Here is a 23,316-nt window from a genome sequence, read left to right as displayed (position 1 = left end):
TCCTGATTTGATCATATACATGTTCTATACTTGTTGGAATATTGAACTGCATTAGCGTTAGTGAGTATCATCTATAGTTCTTGCCTAATTTATCTTGCCGAGGTTAGTTAGGATACTTATTGAGTACATGGGGTCGATTGTACTCATACTACACTTCTGCACCTTACATGCAGATCTTTGTGTTGATTGCTGCTATGTACGGCGAGGGCTGATATTAAAGATGTACCTGCGTTCCAGTTATGGCTATCATTTATCCTCGGTAGCATTAGATTTAGATTTTGTTCATTTACATTTCAAACATATGTGGTAATTATTTCAATTCAGTTTTGTAAAAAAAAATAAAATAAGTCTTAGTGGCTCATGACTTGTACTACTAGTCCTTGGGAATTCTTTATATAAAAATTTAGTTATATTTTCGTTATTTCTCTCAGTAAATCTCATTTGAATTAGATTGCTGCTAATTGGCTTACCTAGCGGGTTGGGTTAGGTGCCATCACGACTAGTTGAATTTTGGATCGTGACAAATTGGTATTAGAGCTAGGTTCATAGGTTTTACGAGTCATGAGCAAATGTTTAGTAGAGTCTTGCGGATCGGTATGATGATGTCCATACCTATCTTGAGAGACTACATGGCATTTAGGATAAACTTCCCATCTTTCTTTCCTTATTGTGTGGCATCGATTCAGCTTGAAGCGTAACTCCTTGAATTCCTTCCACTCACTCGCATGTGTATGTGAGCGCTTGGTATCAGTTGTGCATCGATGGCTTGTGATTTCGTGGATGAGGTGCGAGATGTGTTTTCTGTGTGCTGATGATGGGCCAGTCTGTGAGCGTGTGCTTTTGGACTTATATGCCTGGTAGTGTCCCTATGAGTGGAGCATGTGGCTCGATGAGTGGTTGGATGTCTATATAATAGGTATGATGTGACTGCGGGCTGTGTTCAGATGGTTTGAATGTGACGAAAAGAGTTTGCTTGAGATGTAAAAAGGGCTATTGGGTCCTTGATTCTGTCTTGATGCAACGTATAGTCTCGAATTATGAGTGTGTTGAAAGATCTTTCATGTTGTTTAATTGTGGAACGAATTAAATTCCCATGCCTTGTTGACGAGTTTAGAATCAGGAAGATTAAGTGACTATATAGTAGTTGTGGCTGCAATTAGAGAGGTGATCGCCTGCGGGGTGTCCTGAGGTTGTGTGATCCCTATATTGTTTCTGTGGAGAGTTTTCTTTTACCAGTGGGTTATATGTGTAGCAACTTGAGTTATGTCACTACAAGAAAGTAGCCATGTAGCAGCGACCAAAGTTGCCACTAAACATCTGAAAGTAGCCACTAAATTTTCAGCGGCGACGTTAAGGTTGTTGCAAGTAAACCCGTAACTGAATGTTATTTATGATGACTCCACAAGGTAGCCACAATAAATACACATTTGTGGCTACTAACTCGCCCCAAGAAGAAAGCAATTTTTTGCTAAAAAGTTGGTAGGTCGCTACTGACAAGTACAATTAGTGGCGACATTAGTCGCCACTAGAACTTACACCTTCAGTGACAACTCTCATCGCCACAATTGCCTATGTTTAGTGACGACCATAGTCGCCACAAATCGTATTTTCCATTTTTTTTAAAAATAGCAGCAACAATATTGCACAAATGTTTTAGCCGAGCAACCCAATAGCATTAGATGAGACAACATTAAACGCATTTCTCAAACAAAATAATATAGAAAAATTCTATTAATAATTCATAACATAACTAATTGTACTCATGAAACAAAAAAATAAAAGCAAAATAAGATTTCTTCAAGTTCCGCCTTCGCCTTGGCTAGTATCATTTTCCCTTGAAGTCTTGAGACTCTGCACAAGCTCAAGCCGTGAACTCAGAATCCCGTGCCTCGAAAATATCTCTGCAATCACTTAATTTTTGCAAGCACAATGTATAATTTTTTTTTATTTTTATTTTTTGATAATCGTGGTGTCCGGGCCAGCTTGCGCGCACCTCGACTAATTCCACGGGATACCTGCCACCTCCCACCAGCAACAACTACCAGGTAACTCTATCCACCAAGGCTTGAATAAATGGGAAAAAATCACCTAATATTTGCCTCCGCTGGGATTTGAACCTGAGACCTCATGATTCTCACCCACTTTATTGACCACTAGGTCACACCCTTGGGTGCCACAATGCATAATTACTTTACCAAAAATTTCAGCTAAGGGAAAAAAAAATGCTCCATTCTAGTCTGATATATGCCCATTGAAAATCTAAGGGTCGTTAAAGTCATGTATATGCCCATCTAAAATCCACATATCTAATAGATACCAAATTGAATAGCTATCACCACATATATCTATCACTGAAAACTAAATGCCCTTTCTGTCAATTTCCTCTCATAATGACCACAGTAAAGCTCCTTCATGAACAAGTTGTCAACAATAAGGTTAAAAAAATAATTAAATGCCAATAAAATAAGCTTATTATTAAGCTAAGAAATTTAAAAGTAGCACATAATTTTTTTTTTCACAAGTAACCAAGAATAAAACCATGATGATCCATATATGTGGAACTTCAACTTTAAGAAGTATTAAGTATGCTAACCTCTGTTGCGACCTTTTTTGTCTTACATAACCTTATTTTGTTTAACTGGAGCCAAGAGCATTAAGCAAAAGGTATTATTGTCAGATACCTGTGAAAGAGGAGGAATTGTTTCCTTTAAGATTACCAAACCCATAGTATGTAGTAGCTGTAAAGAATAGCTTCGAATACATCCCACCGCAATCCCTTCTAAATAATTAAATACTGCAACAGGGTATTAAGGTAACAAGGGCAAGGCAAAGTGAAAATATCATTTTACCTTGAAATTAAGGAAGAAGATCCAAAACTCCCTAGATGAAGGAACACCTATGTATCAGCTTGCTAGACTTATTTCCTCAACAACTCTAAGTATCAACTTTCTAGACTATTTTAATTCAATATTTTCTTGCAGGATAGAAAAGCACCCTAACATTCTTTCTCAAATCTATGACCGATGAATTTAATTTTTAAGCCAAGCACATATACCATATTAACCTTAGCATCTGAGTAACTTTTAATCTGCAATATCCTCGTAACAAAGTCTTTATATCTAAGCAAGTATAAATCATTTAGAAGCGTGGAAACTGTACTTCTGCTTCACCTTTATCATAATTTCAGTAATCAAAATGGACATAGGCACTTTCTTCTTACACCATATTTTTGTAACACTCCTGTACAGAAGAGCATATTCTTGTTTAATTACTTTTAATAATTAATACAAAATAAATTGTCTAAACCCTAGCCTTCGATATCTCTTTTCCAATTGTGTACTTCTCAATACTGAATCAGATACTTTTGTGAGTTCAACATTTTCCTCACATTAATTTCAATAAAAATAATAGTATACCAAACATGCAATCACAATAATCGCACAAAAATGTCTCGAATCTCTAAAAGAAACTTTCACCGTATCCGGAGAAAGAGAGAGCTGAGAAACAACTATTAAGATAGAATCACAAAATAGGCAATCCGCCGATTCCTCACAGATAAGGGCTTTACATGACTTTTCTTGTAATGAATTTCTTTCTATTCCTGTAGATTTTCAAACGTGTCACTTAACTTAAAGGCAGAATTAGATTTTCAAGGCTAACTGCATATATCACCGAAAAAGATTTTGGGATTTGAGAAAATACCTGATGGAGTCACAATTAGTGATTAAGGATTTTGGTGTCTAATATATGATTCACATTTTGGGAGCGGAATTTGACAAATTTGAGATGAGAGAAAATGGAGAACTTTCGAGAGAGAGAGACGGAGCAAAGAAACATATGGATGTGATTCCTTCTTTTCAATTAGGGCTTGTTTAGTTTTTTTTTTTTTCAAAGCCGAGATTTAGAGGCGGCCTAGGCGCCATAGAAGCCCTTCAGAGGCAACTACTTAAATGGGTTGCCACTAAAACTTTGGAGTCAAAAAATTTTATTAGTGAGAATGAAAAATTTAGCACATATTAGTGGCGACCTAAATAGAGTCTCCACCAATAGTGTACCTACTGTAGCGATAACAAATGTCGCCACAATAGTTTAACTTTTGTGGCAATAATTAAGCTCGCCGTTAAATATTGTCGCAAAAAGTCCACTTTCTTGTAGTGTGTGTTGTATTGATTTCAGTCTAAGACATATTTGTGAATCAGTTATGACTTGCAGATGTTGGTTTTGAGGATGACTTAAGCAAGAAAATTTCTGGACATAATGTATTACACTTTACGGGTATATGGGAATCATGAAATGATTGAGTTGTTATTCGTTAAGGATGTAGTGCGCATAGAGTAGGGTTCACTCGGTTACTTAGAGGTGTGGATTCCTTCTTTGGATGTTGTCGTGCTAATGGGCACAGGTCGTTCGGCCCGTTTGGGAGGTGCAATTGAGATTTGAGGAGAGTGGATGACTCTCGAGAATGGCTCTAATGTATTCCTCTATCATTATAGATCATACATTTCAGTATCAGGAAGGTGAGGGAAATGACTTTAGATTCGCAGAAGGTCTTTTCAGAGAGGGTGTCTTGGTTGCGTTACTTTTGGGGTGCTTAAGAGGAAATACAACGGCTTATGGGTCTTAGGACAGTGTGATTTTATGTTAGGGTCTCGTGTGATGAGTTTTGGTTGAGGATCGTGGTATTATGATGAAGAGAAGTATCAACTTGAATGCAATTCAGAAGAAATTCAGAGAAAATAGGACAATTTGGTAGTAGGTTGGATCAGTATGGTAATGATATGCTCGGTTCTTTTGGTTCTTATGATGAGATGAGGCTTTTACGGGTATTTTGTGGCAATACTCCTAGGTTTGGCGACCTGTGTGGCTTGGTCGAGTTAGAGAGATTCAGTTCTGATGGCTTGGTTATGTGCAAATGGATTTCAAAGTGTTCTCGATGACTTCTACCATGATTTGAGGTGGATATTTCCTACCGGCGTGAGGAGCATGTTGCATATTGTAATTTTCTCCTAAATGGGATCAAATGGAAGGTTTCTGACTGATCGGGTATGTATTCTGCTGGTGGATCAGAGTTGATTATCAGATTCTCGTACTTTTCATATGATGGCATGATAGATGCAGTGTGTTGTGTGGGATTGAGATTTGCATGAGCAAGGTCACAGTTCAATTTTGAAGGGAATGTCATGAATTTTTAGACAACATGGACGATTTTTATGTTTCGATGAATGTTATAACTACTTGATAATGCCCGAGAAGGGTGCATATTTAAGAAGACGCATTGTGTTTTGACTTACGGATGCTTCATTGGTATTGCGGTACTCGTCTGGTTGATCGATTGTTGATGTTCAGATTTTTCTATGTGGTATGGAAGAATTATAGAAGTATTTCTCGTAGGGATGATTATGTATGAGACATGTGTTAGTCATTCGAATGGTGGAGTTGGGATCGGCTACGGTGATTCATGTGTTCTATGTATTTTGAGACTGGCAGTTCTGAGAAGTAGATTGTCTCGAGGTTGCAGACTGTGAAGATGTGGCCAAAGTTAGCTAGATGGTGGTACGTGTTATGGTTAGATCATTATGGATTTTGGAGGGCTATTTATCCATTTGGGGATGACCGTAGTTGATTTGGGGGCCCATTGGTAGACCCGAGGAGGTTGTGTATTCCACACCGGGTCGGATTTGTTGACTCGGAACTGTCAGTGTTAAGGGGTGTGCCATTCGATTAGAGTTGAGCTTGTTTGTTCTAATATGTTCTATGTGTTACTCTTCTATGCTACGATGAGTTATGATTTGTTGGTTATATGTACACATGGTGCGATTCTGTTTGGGCCTTGTTGCGGAATTCGAGCGAGATGGTGATTAGGGTATGGAATGCTTGATTGCGCCTTGATTATTGTCTTTTCGGGGTGTGGTATATTTTGTTATTTGCTTCTCCATGGCTATGGTCATGCACTTCGTGTACTTGATGTTGAATTACGCGTGGTTGTTGTTTTTTAGCATTGTGGCTTGAGGTATTTCATAAGGACCAGTTTTGGATAGGGTCGCGCACTGCAGCGAAGTTATGTTGGGATATGAATCTTTGTGTTAGATACGTGTATTTAGGGTTCTACGGTGTATGATATGTTCTTAGCATTGTGTTGTGGTGGTACTTGTTGAGCTTGCGGGATGGTTCTCTCATTTGAGTCATTTTTCATGTTTGAGTACACTTGAATTGTTAAGTATTGGTGCACGGTTTGTGACTTAAGGTTGTATTGGTGTAGCATGTCAGTAGGGCAGCTATATTTGATAAGATGAGGTCGTCAGACCTAGAATGGGTGCTATCGGATTTGATTGCAGTAAATTTGGAAGGATAATGTCGCTGATCGGCTTAGAAATTGGTTATAGTTCTTGTCGAAGGAGAGAAAGCTCCATGACTTGTTGATTTGATGAGCGGTTATGAGTTTCTGCGTATTTCTTTCATCGTCAACAGTGCGCGAAGGTTATGAACGATGTTTTGTTTGATATGAGGTTTATTATCGGAATCGGGTTTGTTTTGAGCAGCTACAGTGATCAGGAAGTTCTTGCTATGAATATTTGAGTATACATACCACACAACTAACATAACATACCACACAACTCGCATGCTCGCAGCACCATTCCCAATCACAGTAACAACTCAAACCAACCCGGTACCAGTATTGAACCCCATATCAAATAAACTTCGTTCCAAAACCTTTATACACTGCCATAATACCGCGGTCAGTTCAACAAAAATTCTTCTCAAGCTTATGCAACACCAACCATAAAATACCTCAATCATCTGCTAAGCTCGCATTCATTCTCTTGACAGTCAAGTCAACTTTCTCAACCAGATTCACATTCAAATCTCAACACATACACCTTGCTGGTAGAAAAGAAACTCTCCACTTAACATTATAAGAAACACACCTACGTAGATTATTTCGCAGGAGATAACCCACCTGCTTAGCCTCTATTACTGCCATAATACCGCGGTCAGCTCAACGAAAATTCTTCTCAAGCTCATGCAACACCAACCATAAAATACCTTAATCATCCGCTAAGCTCGCATTCATTCTCTTGACAGTCAAGTCAACTTTCTCAACCAGATTCACATTCAAATCTCAACACATACACCCCGCTGGTAGAAACAAAACTCTCCACTCAACATTATAAGGAACACACTTACGTAGATTATTCCGCAGGAGATAACCCATATGCTTAGCCTCAAATTGGCATCTTGTTATACCCTTTCGCAACCACAATTACTAAGCAATCACTAAATCTCTCTGAGTTTGAACTCATTAACATGACATGTAAATCTACTTCGCTCCACAATTAAACCGCATGACAGATCCTTCAACACACTCACAACTCGAGATCGTACGTCACATCAAAATGGAAGTCAAGCACCCAATGGCCCTTTTTACATCTCAAGGAAACACTTCTTGTCACATTCTAACCATCTTAACACATCCCGCAGTCACATCATACTTATCATATAGCCATTCAACCGCTAGCCATAAATTTCACTCACAGGGACACTACCGGACATATGAGTCCAAATGAACAAGTTCCCACAACTGAAGCTACTAAGCCTAAGCTGCAGTCTAAACCTTGCCTCAAGTCCTCCAGACTGGCCCATCACCAAAACACAGAATACACATGTCGAACCTCGTTCATGGAATAACAATCCAGTAATGCACAAATGATACTGAGCGCTCACATGCGCATACGAATGTGTGGAAGGAATTCAAAGAGTTACGCTTCAAGTTAAATCAATGTCGCACGATAAGGAAAGAAAGATGGGAGATTTATCCTAAATGCCCTGTAGCCTCTCGAAGATAGGTATGGATGCCATCATACCGATCCACAAGACTCTACTAGGCACTTGCTCATGACTTGTAGAACCTATGAACCCAGAGCTCTGATACCAACTTGTCACGATCCAAAATCCACACTGTCGTGATGGCACCTAACCCAACCCGCTAGGTAAGCCAATTAACAAAATAACATAATATAATAACACTGACGTAAATCAAAGATGAGATAACTGAATTTTTATACAACTCTCTAAGGATTGGTAGTACAAATCATCAGCTTCTAAGATTTAGAAATTACAAAGCTGGTATGAAATAAAGTACATCATCTGTTTGAACTATACATGAACAGATTAAAATTCTAAATCTACCAAGATCAAGAGGCAGTTATGACCGGAACACGCATACATCTTCAGATCCAGCTCCCGTTGTACGCAGCTACATTAGCATCCAACATCTGTACGCAAGGTGCAGAAGTGTAGTATGAGTACAACCGACCCCATATACTCAATAAGTAACAAACCTAACCTTATGTTGAAAGTAGTAACGAGCTGGGACAAGGGTCAGAGTCCAACTCCAATAACCAGCAACAATCATAACAATAATAATAAAATGATACATGAGAATAACTCGGAGGTAAGATGCTCAACTCGTTCACAGTTACGGAAAAATAGGCATGTTTTTCAAGTATAACAGTAAATCCCAAATCTTTCGCCGAAAACACCAAAAGCATATGAATAAGTTTGAAAATTGTGATTTTCCCCAAAACTTCTCAACAATAAACAAGATGTTTCATTTTCAGATAGCATGAGGAAAATACATCTCTATGACTACATGTCATTAAACAGGTGAAATCATGAATGTCAGCAAAATTGGGCAGCATGAGGAAGTGCATCTCTATGCCTTTATCTCAAGTACGCCTATCAAATGCAATGCGTCTCAAAATGATGAACTCATGTACTCACACTCTTAGAGTGCTAAATCTCATTGTCTCGTATTTTCACTCATCATGCTCAATACTCAGCACACTCAATCATTCGGCACTGTATATGGCAAATCCAGCCCAAATAAAAATAATAACTCGCGCAAAGTCACTCAGTACTGTATATGGCCAATCCAGACCAAGGAAGATCCATCCCAAATATATATATAATAATTTACATTTAGTTACTTAGTACTATACAGGGCCAATCCAGTCCAGGGAAGATCCATCCCTCAATATAAATAATTAGGCAAGGTCCATGCTAGAGAAGATCCATCCCTCAATATAATATCAATTGCGCTCATTGTGGGTATGCAGACACCGGAGGGGCTCCTTCAGCCCAAACGCTATAATGAGCCAAATCCAGGCATAAATCAATAAAACATCCTGCGGCGTGCAGTCCGATCCTATAAACATCACTCACTATCAGGCCCTCGGCCTCACTCAGTCATAAATCTCTCCAGTCTCTCAGGCTCACAATGTCATGAAACAAGCCCAAAATGATGATATGATATATTAATAAATAGCAACAGAGATTGAGATATGATATGCAAATGAACATGACTAAGTACGAAATTATAATTTAAACATATAATTCGACAGCAAAAATGACCTCAGTGGGTCCCAATAATACCAACATTTGCCTAAGCATGATTTCAAATATGAGTCACTGCTCAATTTCTCTAACACATGGAAAATACAAGTTATTGACTACACAGCTCTACGAAATTGACTGAGTCTCAGTTTCTACGGTGCACGCCCACATGCCCGTCACCTAGTATGTGCGCCACCTCCAAAAAAAATCATGTAACACATATAATCATGGTTCATACCCTCAGCTCCAAGTTTAGAAGTATTACTTACCTCGAACAAGCTGAATCAAAATCGAGCAAGCTAAACAATACTTCAAAAAAATCCATCCCGCGCGTATCAACCTCTGAACACCTTCCCATCTCCTCAATTCTAAGCCAAACAATCTGAAACTAGTCAAACAACATGCAAATGAATCAAAATACGCTATAATGCTTACAATTTAACAATTTATAAAAATTTCCAACTCAACTTGAAAAGTCGACAATGGGGCCCACATCTCGAAACCCGACGGAACTCACAAAATCCAACAACCCATTCAATTACGAGTCCAACCATACTAATTTTACTAAAATCTTACTCCGAATCGATGTTCAAAACTCGAAAATTCATTTTATGGAATTTTAAAAAATTCCTCCGATTTCTCTTGAAAAATCAATAATCTAACGCCGAAAATGAAGATTAATTTATGAAATATAATCACAAGGGAGTCAAGAACACTTACCCCAAGTTCTGTGGTGAAATTCCTCTTCAAGGTCGCCTAAACCGAGCTCCAAAATTCGAAAAATGGGCAATATGTTGAACCCCTCGAATATAAGGCATTCTGCCCAGCGTTTCCGCATTTGTGGACAGTAGGTCGCATTTGCGACCATCGCTTCTGCGAGACAGCCTTGGCCAGCAGTGATCGCTTTTGCGATGCCAAGGACTGCATCTGCGGTCGTGCTTCTACGCATGTTCCTCCGCATCTGCGGCTCCTGCCCAACAGTGCCTAGTCCGCTTATGCGATGGGTTGCTCGCTTCTATGGAGTCGCTTCTGCGACCAAGCTTCCGCAGAAGCGGTTGCACTAGCAACCCCAAATTCCAGCAGCTTCAACAAGGTTTCAATCAATTTGAACCCCGTTTGAAACTCACCCGAGTCACTCGTGACCTCGTCTGAATATACCAATAAGTCCAGTAACATAACACAGACTTACTCGAGGTCTCAAATTACATCAAACAACATTGAAATTACAAATTGCACCTTGAATCGAACTTATAAATTTTCCAAATTTCCAAATTCTATATCTTTGTGCCGAAACGTGTCAAATCAACCCGAAATTACTTCAAATTTTTTACACGATTCATAAATGACATAATGAAGTTGTTCTAATTTACGGAATCAGATTTCGACCCCGATATCAATAAAGTCAATTCCCGGTCAAACTTTCAAACCTTCAATTTCTTACTTTCGTCATTTCAAGCCAAATTCAACTACAAACTTCAAGATAAATATCCATACACACTTCTAAGTCTGAAATCATCATACGGAGCTATTGAAACTATCAAAACTCCATTCCGGAGTCGTTTACACAAAAGTCAAACTCCGGCCAACCCTTTTCATTTAAGCTTCTAACATGAAATTCATTCTTCCGAACTAATCCCGAAACACCTAAAAATCAAAAACGACAATTCACACCCGTCACAATACATCATATGAAACTATTCAAGACTTCAAATAGTTGGAATAAGCATAAATGTTCAAAACGACAAGTCGGGTCGTTACACTTAGGGTTGTGCATAATTTGATAAATACCAAATTACCGTACCAAAACCGGAAATTTTGGTATTTGGTATTCGATATTTTGGTATTTGGTATGGTATTTGATTTAAGTTTTAAAAAATATTGGTATTAGGTATGGTATTTGGTATTTTAAAATGAAATATCGAAATACTAATATCGTACCGAAATATATGTTATATTACATAATACACATATTATTAATTATAATATAAATATAAAAATCTAAATTTTTACTTTTCTTTATTTTCTAAGTTCATCAATTAACTCTACGCAAGTAACAAGACATCTCTAATGATCAAATTTATTCTTTTATGTACAATTTTCTCTCTCTAGGTTGATATTTGTTAGTTTTGGACAAATCTTTTGTCAACAAATATTTTTAGTTTTTTACTTTTGAGTTCTTTAATTTAGAATATTACAGTCTATGACTCTATGCACTAGTTAGTATTCAAACCGAACAAATCAAAGTTACCAAACCAAATAAACCGAAATCGAAAGGAGAAAAATCGAACCATACCGAATTTAATTAGGTACGGTATTGGTATTGCATTTTAAGAAACCGAATATTGAAAATACCGAACCGAAATGTCTAAATATCGTACCGTACCGACCGACGAACACCCCTAGTTACACTTACCGCAATTTGTGTTTTCATAACCTGCATGGTTTATACCTTATTTTAAAAATAAAATATGTTACTGAATATTTGAAATTGCATGTGAGACAAGTACTTTACTTGATATGGTGCTGAACAATTTACTTGAGATGTTTACAATTATTTAAAATATTTTCACTGTTACTAGACATGTTTTACTGTTATTTGAGACATGATTACCGTTACCAAAATTGGATTACATGATTTGATAAGAATTGAAATGCCTTGTGCTATTTTGAAAATGCTTTAATGTGAACATTTACTGTTTACAAAGAAAAGTATAAATGGGAGAAGACTTTGAAGGATCTTGTAGCTAACGACGCATTTGTTAGACCTAGTGCACCTTGTATTTACAGATTACCGATTACAGTTATAGCCCTCGCTAGTGGGAAGATAAAACTAGCATACAGTTACAATTTTCCCTCAAGTAAGGACCTACAGTTATATTTGACTCCTTTCACGAACGGGTCCACACAGTGATATAGATTACATGATCCTTCCTTGAAAATCTCCCAAATATGAATATTGATATTACACAGTATTTACCGAGCTTATTACTGAATTGTCAATTGAATTATATTACACGAAAAATATGATGAGACTGATTATTGTTTATTGTTTCTGAAAGGGCATTCTTATAATATTTTCTATTTAATATACTAGCATATTTTCTGACTTGTCCCCAATAAAACAGTTGTGGTTAAGTGTTATTACTCATTGAGCTAGCGACTCATTCCCCGCTATTTTTTTTACAGAGACAACAGTTGACACAAGCGAGTATTTCGTTAGTTAGAGCGCACAAGTTGATAGTTCTTGATGAGCCCCGTATTTGTTCACGTGGGCAAGGAGTTAAATTAATTGTTATGGTCTTTATTAAATTAATTGTTATGGTCTTTTCTTTGAACTCTTAGAGTTGCTCCATAGTCATTCTTTTAGTGTCATGAGTCATTTTTATGATAAGTTATTATAATAATATTGAAAAGTGTTTCATTGTTTCAATATAATCATTGCTTGTCGTATTGCTTTGACGAAGACAATTGTAAGCCACGGTAAGTTGAGACTTTTCAATGTTGAGAATAAAAATAGTAAAAGAGAAAATAAAAAAGGTAAATATATAAATAATAATATGGGCCCGTATTAGTTATTAGGATATAAATGAGGCAAAAAAATAGATACCCTACCCATGTAAGAAAATAATTCATTAAAAATTATTCCATTATTTAATTAATACAACGATCATCACATGAAAGTAATTGTACTTTCGCTCCAAAAATTCTTTTTAAATTTAAATATACACTCATTTTTTTTAATAATACATATAAAATATAGCTTTTAGAAAAAAATGGGGCCCTTCTATTACTTTACTGGACTTATAGTGGAGCCACCCATGGTTGAAAATCATTCCAAATTTGTTTCATTTGTCCAGTTTCATTTTCAGTTAAATAGAATATAGTGATAACTTATTCTTTTGAAAATGTTCTTTTCTTTTCTTACAACCGTTAGATGGATTATGAGTATTCGTCAATTAAATGAAATTAATTATGAGATGAATTAAACATTTATTTTGTAAGAATATATTAGTCTTATTCGAACCAAAAATCAAAATTGATCAAACTACAAGGAGATTGGATTGTTTCCGATAAACCCTCAGCTCTCTCCCTCCAAAAATTTCGCACCTTGCTCTTGGGCCTTGGGGTGACTCGAACTCACAACCTCTTGGTTGGAAGTGGAGGGTATTCACCACTAGAGCAATCCACTCTTGTCACAAGTGATCAAACTAATTAAACATTTATCCCATTTGAACCGCACAAATGATAACACATTAACAAACAAGGGCGTGGTGAAGTGGTTAATACTCCTTCATTCTCAAATTCGAATTCTTGAATATGAAGTCGCTTTTATTAGGGAGTGCTTTACCCAACGTCCAATATGAATAAAAGAAAGAAAGAAAAGATAACACATTTATATTTAAAGCAATTTGACATAGGAAGAGAGGGTTTGCAAATGAGGACGTACGACTCCGATCCACCAACTCGTCGCCATCTTATTTGTCGTGTAAGTCATAGGGAGTCATATGTGTTGTTGTGACATGATTCTTGTCATATCACGTAACTTCTGTCACTTTTATGTCGTATGCAGAGTGACTTACAGGCCAGCACTACTAAATTCGTATATACAATATACTTAGTAGAAAAGCTGGTTATTGTACCTAGTAAAACGTAGAAGTATAATGTACAAATACGAAAGAGTAGTAGTAGTGTATCTCGGCTTAGAAAAAAACAGAAGAAATAGAGTAATTAATAAATGGAGAGAGAGAGAGAGTCAGAGAATCAGAGGCGCATGCAAAAACACTCATCATGCTGTCCTCTGTGACCCACGCATACTTCCCATGCCTCTCCTTTTCTCTCCTTTCCATATCTTACTCTCCTTTCCCTCTTTTGCCCTTTTATCTTTTCATAACTAGATTTTTAAATTTCTTTTTCTGTTGACCTTTTCTTAGCTTTGGGAAGCCCTTTTCTTTTTAGATTAATAATCTTTTGCTAAATTTTGATAACTTATCATTTTACCACGTTTTCTATTGTTTTCATGCAGTCCCATGCAAGTTTCTTTAGAAAGAATGATTTTCAGTATCATTTATAATTTGAATAGAAAAAAATTAATTTATAAAAATTTCATATGAAAGTAAATAAAGGGCATAATAGTCATAACAACGTCTTTATCAGAAGTATGCCAAATGTGGTGAGAGGAACAGCGGTCAGCAGAATAGTACTAGTGTAGTAGTAGGCGTAGGGTGATTGGCCTGAGAAGAGAGAGTAAAAAGAAGCCAAGAATATCCTCTCCCCACACTGTCCTAAAGCTGGAAGAAGTTGACAGACGGACCACTGATATACCCATTGCTACTGCGTAGTATATAGTTAGAAGATACCTCTAAAACCACTTTCCCAAATCCAAATAAAAGCCTTATTTCTCTCTCTTAGTCGCTCTCAAATCCGGGGTTTATACCTTTACTTTTTCAACCCTCAATTTCATTCACTGTATTCAATTCAAGATCCGCTCTCTGATAATATCATCATGCCTACTAGATCTTCCGCTGCTGTCTTTCATGGCGTCCGTACTTTGAAAATTTGGTAGGGGGGCTGCTGAGGTTGGTTTGCTTTTTTGTTCAAACCCTTTAATTAAAGATGCTGCTGTTGCAAAGTTTGGGTACTAAAGTTCTCAGCTGGAAACTAATTCATAGCCATGAAGATCTGTTTCTTGGTCTATTTGTTTCTTCTTCTGAGGCCTAAAGTTTGGATATTTTAGTAAATATCCCAGTTCTTGTTATCTTGTTTCAAGATCCAAAGGTTGCTGTTTTGGTTGTATTAAGGGAAAGGAAAAAGAAGCTCGGAAATTTCTAAAGGAATAATGGAGAAATATTAGTAGTAGTTTTAAGGAAAAATACAAGGTTTTTTTTTGGTAATGGTGAACGATAAGTGGAGTAGTATATTTTTAGTTTATTGGAAGCTCTGAAATCGAAAGATACAACAAGTTGTCTAGTGCTTGACGCCAAGGATATATAGTGCCGTTTCATTTTGGTAATTGGTTTTCTTGCATTTTGAGAATCATTCTCTCTTTTAGTATTACCAAGAAAAGGTCATATCCAATTCCATATCACAGACATTCTCATTTTGTTCAGAGCTCCAAACAAAGAAAAGACAAGAATAATGCTAAAAGTCTCAAGTGCTTGAAGCAGAGTAAGTAAGTCCTGTGCTTGTTTATTGAGAACTTGTAAAATTTTAAAGGGCATATTTGTAAATCAAGCAATGGCTTCCTGCAAGGATGGTAAGACGTCGTCAGTATTGGATAACGGAAAATATGTCCGGTATACACCTGAGCAGGTTGAAGCACTTGAGAGGCTTTATCATGATTGCCCTAAACCTACTTCCATGCGCCGTCAGCAACTTATCCGTGAATGTCCTATTCTCTCCAATATTGAACCTAAACAAATCAAAGTCTGGTTCCAGAATCGAAGGTACTACTTGTACAATTTTCTCTATATTCTCTTGTTAAATCTTACCCCCTTTATTTCCCAAATTACATTTTTCGAGTTCCTAGCTATTTTCTCTATGTTTTTTCTTTGTTCAACAATATGCACTTCCATTTTCATTTATTATCCCATTCTATTGTCTCCTTTTTCTATTCCTACTAATTATGTGTGAATGACGTAAATTTTTGATCTTTTTTCAATTTTGGATAAATGTAGATGCAGAGAGAAACAGAGGAAAGAGGCGTCACGGCTACAAGCTGTGAATAGGAAGCTGACGGCAATGAACAAGCTATTAATGGAGGAGAATGACAGATTACAGAAGCAAGTTTCTCAACTCGTGTATGAAAATGGCTACTTTCGCAGGCAAACTCACAGTGTAAGAATTTTCCCCCCATATATGTAAAACCATTTTTGTTCCTTATCATCAAGATAATAAGGCTTGTTTTTTCTTTTCTTTCTGTAAATGCAGACAACGCTTGCAACAAAAGATACGAGTTGTGAATCAGTGGTGACGAGTAGTCAACACCACTTGACATCTCAGCATCCGCCAAGGGATGCTAGCCCTTGTAAACATCGTGGTTTCTGAGTTGTGACCATTTTCCTTGTTTTTTGTGTTTGTGCCTTACGCCAATTTTTGTTGTTGTTTTTGTTGTTGTGCTTTTCCAGGCTTTTGTCCATTGCAGAAGAAACTTTAGCAGAGTTTCTTTCAAAGGCTACTGGAACTGCTGTTGAGTGGGTCCAAATGCCTGGAATGAAGGTATTTTAAAATAAATTAGAGTTTTAACTTGGATACACAGTTAGTGTCATAGAACATGTAAAAACGTTTTATTTTAACATGATATAAAACAGTTTGTTTTCTAGCATATAGCATACTAATCTCATCTTATGGATGATTACCTCTAATTATCTATTAGGCGGCTTGATAGTGCTGAATTCTTCTAATTTTGTATTAATATTCAATGGTTTGGTTGTCACTTTCTTGTTATTGTAGATTAATTGTGCTTTAAGTCGTACTCCATCTATTTCAATTTATGTGAATCTATTACTATTAGGTGAGTCAAACAAGACTTTCTTTGGCCACGTTTATTGAAAATATTTTTGAATATTTTGAATTGTTAACTATTGTAACTTATAATACTTTCTTTATAGTTTTTTGAATATGTAAATTTTAATTCAAAAATTTTGAAATCCTGTGGCATAATTCACACAAAAAATTAGCCAGTTTAACTCTCATTGGTCCACATAAATTGAAACGGAGAGATTAGATTATTTTAACATAAGCCAATGTGAAATCAAAGGCGGAGCCATGATTTCAATTTTATGGGTTCTGAATTTTAGAATGACAACTTTAAGTTTCGATAACTTCGATAACTGGGTTCTAAACTTAATATTTTTTCTTATTTAATGAATTTCTTAATACAATTACACTATTAGAACAAAAGTTACCGGGTTCAGCCGAACCCATACATGGGCTACTAGCTCCAACCCTTTGTGAAATTGAATAGCAGCAATACATGCATTAACTATACTGGCATAAGAGCTTAAAATGGAAAATCTCCTTTGTAATATTATCTGTTTAACTAACCATCTCTTGCTTGTTCTCCTCTTTTTTCCTATGGTTTTCTTAGAAATGTGTTTTATTTGATAAAATTAGTAATTAATTGTGAAAAATTTATGTCTATTTTAGTTTTAGTACATAAGATAGATAATAAACTTAATGTTAAATTGGAGTTAGGTATGGAAATAGGCCAAGGTTATTATTAGCTTACAACTTTTTATGTAATTAAAACCAATCATATTTTTTAAAGTTATGCACTAAGCAGCGAACCTCTTACAGATCCCATAATATGTTAAAACAATATAAAGAGTATTATTAACAGCCATCATTATGATCAGGTTTTTTATATTTTCAATTATCATACATATCTTCTCATGCTGGAGATTAATATAAGTCATACCATAATTAACTTATAAAGAGTTATAAAATGCCATAATCTTACAGTCTGGGGATGGATATTCTCACTACTACATTTTGGTGCATTAGTGTCGGATCTCAGGCTCATATTTATAGAAAAGTTGTCCTCCCTTGGGCTTATTGATTGGTCAATACCAATCATTCAGAAACCGTGAGGACATTAGTGTATCATGCCACATTTTCATGTCTCCTTTTTTTCCTTCTTTCTGTAGCCATATTATTTCTGGTCCAAATTCTCAGTACTGATTTAACTCTATCTAATGATCTCTCTGTTGAAATGAACAGCCTGGTCCGGATTCCATTGGAATCATTGCTATTTCTCATGGTTGCACTGGCGTGGCAGCACGAGCCTGTGGCCTGGTTGGTCTAGAGCCAACGAGGGTAAGCTGATCATCTATTTCTAAATTTATATTTCTGGCACTCTAACGTGAAATTAATTCTGTGAGATCTCCCCAGGTTGCTGAAATCCTTAAGGATCGCCCCTCTTGGTTTCGAGACTGCCGGGCCGTTGATGCTCTCAATGTGCTGCCTACTGCCAATGGTGGAACCATTGAACTTCTTTATATGCAGGTAATCATCTATTTCTAAATTTATATTTCTGGCACTCTAACGTGAAATTAATTCTGTGAGATCTCCCCAGGTTGCTGAAATCCTTAAGGATCGCCCCTCTTGGTTTCGAGACTGCCGGGCCGTTGATGCTCTCAATGTGCTGCCTACTGCCAATGGTGGAACCATTGAACTTCTTTATATGCAGGTAGGTTACTGTAATGTTACTTCTCGTGTTTGTGTATTCATTCTCTCTATACCTTCTTGAACTTATAAAATATTTTATTTTTAGCTTTATGCACCAACGACGCTGGCACCTGCCCGTGACTTCTGGCTGTTGCGGTATACAACTGTTATGGATGATGGCAGTCTCGTGGTAAGGATTTATTTTGTCTAGTTAGTACTCTTCTAATATCAAAAATTATAACTTGCGAAGTCTCTGGACAATGTGTAAATTTCTCCAATGTCACTGAAATGTGTCGGAGGAAGTAGCAATCCATGTTGGTATAAATTAGCGGCTGATGAATATCATAGAATGCTTGAGAATTTTCTCCAGTTGCACCTTCACTTTCTTTACATTTATTCACATGCAGCGTGAACTAACATGTCTCATTTGATAAAATGCCTAGGTGTGTGAAAGGTCACTTGGAAATACTCAAAATGGTCCTAGTATGCCACCAGTTCAGAATTTTGTGAGAGCAGAAATCCTACCTAGTGGATACCTGATTAGACCTTGTGAGGGCGGTGGTTCAATTATCCACATTGTCGATCATATGAATTTAGAGGTAAAGTTGTAGTCCATTATTTCCTGCTCTGTTTCACTCTGCCTACTCTTTCGCTGTTATGGTTGACGATATTATTACTGTTAGGCATGGAGTGTGCCAGAAGTGTTGCGCCCACTTTATGAGTCATCAGCAGTGCTAGCTCAGAAGACGACAGTGGCAGTAAGAATTTTTTTTCAAATTGGTTAATACCACATGATGGATTGGAGAGTAATATTTGCATTCTGGACACTCAATCGCATCCTCTTCGCAGGCTCTACGATACCTCAGACAGATTGCACAAGAGGTTTCACAGACTAATGTCAGTAACTGGGGAAGACGACCAGCAGCTCTACGCGCATTAAGCCAGAGGTTGAGCAGGTTTGGAAATCCTCTTTTTGATGGATGCTCTTTCAGTGTTCTATAGTTTTTTAAGTAATTAAAATCAATTATTTTGGCAGAGGCTTCAATGAGGCTCTGAATGGTTTGACTGATGAGGGTTGGTCAATGCTCGGTAGTGATGGAATGGATGATATTACCATCCTTGTGAACTCTTCTCCTGACAAATTGATGGGCTTAAACCTTTCTTTTGCGAATGGATTTTCATCTTTGAGCAATGCAGTTATGTGTGCAAAAGCGTCGATGCTTCTACAGGTCTGTTCACTTCACTCAATACTTTGAAGCCTGTAAAATTTGATTGCAGGTTTCCTGTTTGTGTAAGTGGATAAATAAAGGTTTCTTGTTTTTATTGTCCAGAATGTGCCTCCTGCTATACTTCTGAGGTTTCTGCGGGAGCATCGATCTGAATGGGCAGACAACAATATTGATGCTTACTCTGCTGCAGCCATCAAAGTTGGTCCCTGCTGCCTTCCTGGGGCTCAAGTTGGTAACTTTGGGGGTCAAGTGATACTTCCACTGGCGCATACTGTTGAGCATGAAGAGGCAAGCTTAGTAGATTTATTTAATCTTACATTGTTTTGCATGCCTAAAACTGTTCCAATCTTTCTTACTTGGAGATTTTCTTGTGATTTCTTGTCTTAGTTTCTGATGATGTGCTCCTTTTTTGCTTAGTAGTTGCTGGAGGTCATTAAGTTGGAAGGAGTTGGCCATTCTCCTGAGGATACTATAATGCCGAGAGATATGTTTCTGTTGCAAGTACGTTTTATTTCTGCCCATGTAAATCTAGTCCTTGTGCTGTCCATATTTTCAACCTTTCTGGTGCCATATAAAATGAAATCTAATTTTATCAAAAATTATTTATTTGAAGACAATGTTTCTATATCTTGTGTCTACTTTAATTGCAGAATATGAGAATGTCATTCCTTGAATTGAAAGATTTTTCTGATGTGTGGAACATGGCATTACATCAACAAGCAAAGGCAAAAAAGAAACTTTTAGCATGGAAAAGATAGAATTTTTAAGTATATTATGTAGTATGGAAAGAGCACAACTTTAATCAATGCGCGTGCTGCTTAGCATATTTGTTTTGGAGCGTCTTAGTTATTTCGCAGGCTTTGAAAAGTTATCTAGAACCATGATTAATCCGTTTTGGATAATAGATCTCCCATCTTATTTGACAAAAGTCATTATGCATGGTCATCTAATGTTTCACTTTCTTGCATTGTGTCCGATGACTCCCTAGCACTTATATTAGCATACCATGACTATTTAACTGGACTCATATTGGTCAATTCTGAGATAGAAAACTGAGTATTGTGGGCATCTGTTGACTCTTAACATGGTTTATAACCACTCTTTTGATTTCCCTGCTCACCTGCTAAAATAGGAATCTGGAAACAGATACTGTGGAATTTGTTTCCAATGAGACTTGGGTGTTTCACTGTTTCTGAGCAGGCTGCAATCTTTTCTGCTCTCGTATTGCTTTTTTCTTGCGTCTCTGATACTTGTGGTAATAGTCACTTTACATGCTTTTTGACAGCTATGCAGTGGAATGGATGAAAATGCTGTTGGAACCTCCGCCGAACTCATATTTGCTCCTATTGATGCCTCGTTTGCTGATGATGCACCATTGCTCCCGTCTGGGTTTCGCATTATTTCTCTCGAATCTGGAAAGGTTAGCATTTGTATTCTCTCATTAGCACTTTTTCTTTTAGAGGTTTCTTATCCCCTCCATGTTGCTAATATGGAACTTTGTGCAGGAATCCTCCAGTCCGAACCGCACCCTTGATCTTACTTCTGCTCTCGAGACTGGCCCAGCCGAAAACAAAGTGGGCAATGACCTTCACACTAATGGTGGCACATCAAGATCTGTCATGACAATTGCTTTTCAATTTGCATTTGAAAGCCACATGCAAGAAAATGTTGCTTCAATGGCTCGACAGTATGTCCGAAGCATTATCTCATCTGTTCAGAGGGTTGCATTAGCACTTTCACCGTCTCACTTGGGTTCCCATGGAGGTCTTCGTCTGCCATTGGGTACTCCTGAAGCACATACATTAGCTCGTTGGATCTGCCAAAGTTACAGGTTTGTTGTATATACTTGCATGTGTGCCTAAAACAGGAACACTCTTCAAGTCATGATTGTCACATATCAGCTATTGTGCATGTGATTTCCTATATCAAATTCTAAATAATATACATGACTTTATGGCAACCTTAGTTGGTTTATGTCATATAAAAAAATTGGTTACCTGCCTCTAACAAAAGGGTGTGATCCTCTTCTTTAGCTTGATTTCTTTCTTTGATTTGTCTGCCTCTGATTGAGTTATGGAGTTTGACATAGATGTCCCTTGATTATTTTTTAATTATATTTTTTGCTTCATAAGGTGCTTTTTGGGCGTGGAGCTTCTGAAATCGATTGCTGAAGGAAGTGACTCAATCCTCAAAAGCCTATGGCATCACTCGGATGCTATTATCTGCTGCTCTGCTAAGGTTTCAGCACTTTCTCACGTCAATCTCATATCAATCTTTTGCTTATTGGGGACTCTCTGTGCAGACCTCTGCCGCCAAATTAGAAGAAACTTTTTCCAATTTGTCATAATTAGGGATTTTGACAGCTTTTTATTATTCGTTTTGGTTGCAAGTTTAGTTCTTCTGAGTACTGAATTCTTAAGTTCAATAATTATGCAGGCTTTGCCAGTTTTCACGTTTGCAAATCAGGCTGGTCTTGACATGCTTGAGACAACCTTGGTTGCACTTCAAGATATTACCTTGGAGAAAATTTTCGATGATCACGGAAAGAAGAACCTCTGCACTGAGTTCCCACAGATAATGCAACAGGTAATTATTCCTTTTATGAGGATCTTTACACAAATAGCCGGCCATATTCGTTATTTACTTTTTTTAGCCGTATATATAGTTTATACATTAATTATACACAATTATACATATATAATACATAAATTATGCATATATTATACCTCCATCGGCTCTTTTTAGTTTAAGCGGTTGGGTGGGTGGCTATTTGGGTTAATTCTTCAAAAAAAAATGCATGCAACTAGGAAGTGATTGGGTGATCTTGTAGATGTGATTACAGTGTGCTTATTGTAACCATGTCAAACTGATCCAGTAACACCTGAAATAAACCCAATTCTTAAAAGGTCGGCAAAAATTCACAAGATATAATATGCTCACTCTAATAAATTAATTAGTGAAGGGGAACATTGGCGCAACAGTAAGAGTTGCTGCCGTGTGAGGTCACGACTTCTTATCAAGACTCTTGATTAGTCGTATCTTTCTAAGACGAAAAAGTGAGCAGTAGCTTCTTAGTCATGTTGAACTTTTCTTGATATTGAATATCACGATCGCAGCAGTTCTAACTATATTGCCATAATTCATTGACAGGGTTTTGCATGTCTTCAAGGGGGCATTTGCTTGTCAAGCATGAGTAGACCTATTTCTTATGAGAGAGCAGTGGCGTGGAAAGTTATGAATGAAGAAGATAGTCCTCACTGCATCTGTTTCATGTTTGTGAACTGGTCGTTTGTCTAAGATACTTTTGCCTAGATCTGCTTTTGAGGGATCAGTAAACTCAACCTAAGAACCCTCAAATATCTCCCTAAGAACCATTTTGGACTAGTTTGGTTTGTGAGACTTGTTTATTATGCTTTCCTTGCTACTCAGGAAGTTTATGCTATGTCTTTGATGCCTTATGCTACTTGAAATCGTCACATATATCTAATTGGGATAGTGGATATGGGATTATTATGAATGTGAACTTAAT

The 23,316-nt window shown here is 37.1% G+C and overlaps 1 protein-coding gene and 1 long non-coding RNA gene across 2 annotated transcripts; one reads left to right on the top strand and one right to left on the bottom strand.

The window, feature by feature from the left end:
- Nucleotides 1-1,675: 1,675 nt before the first annotated feature.
- On the bottom strand, nucleotides 1,676-4,068 carry LOC107760553 (uncharacterized). Its single transcript, XR_001642427.2, has 2 exons — nucleotides 3,703-4,068; nucleotides 1,676-2,681 (listed from the first exon to the last, which is right to left on the bottom strand). It is a non-coding gene; the product is annotated as an uncharacterized LOC107760553 (long non-coding RNA).
- Nucleotides 4,069-14,574: 10,506 nt separating this feature from the next.
- Nucleotides 14,575-23,250, top strand: LOC107760551 (homeobox-leucine zipper protein ATHB-15). The gene is made up of 19 exons (XM_075251336.1): nucleotides 14,575-15,836; nucleotides 16,068-16,227; nucleotides 16,321-16,415; nucleotides 16,512-16,608; nucleotides 18,112-18,207; nucleotides 18,283-18,396; nucleotides 18,467-18,580; nucleotides 18,665-18,748; nucleotides 19,002-19,157; nucleotides 19,242-19,316; nucleotides 19,408-19,514; nucleotides 19,595-19,787; nucleotides 19,890-20,075; nucleotides 20,208-20,288; nucleotides 21,073-21,207; nucleotides 21,293-21,618; nucleotides 21,920-22,025; nucleotides 22,224-22,373; nucleotides 22,938-23,250. Exons 1-19 carry the CDS (start codon nucleotides 15,628-15,630, stop codon nucleotides 23,082-23,084), a joined length of 2,631 nt encoding a protein of 876 aa, XP_075107437.1. The 5' UTR covers nucleotides 14,575-15,627; the 3' UTR covers nucleotides 23,085-23,250.
- Nucleotides 23,251-23,316: the final 66 nt, after the last annotated feature.

The sequence above is a fragment of the Nicotiana tabacum genome, chromosome 4 (assembly GCF_000715075.1).
Source record: "Nicotiana tabacum cultivar K326 chromosome 4, ASM71507v2, whole genome shotgun sequence".
Lineage (NCBI taxonomy): Eukaryota > Viridiplantae > Streptophyta > Magnoliopsida > Solanales > Solanaceae > Nicotiana > Nicotiana tabacum.
The sequence above is the reverse complement of the archived record's forward strand: the minus strand, read 5'-3'. Positions and strand labels throughout refer to the sequence as shown.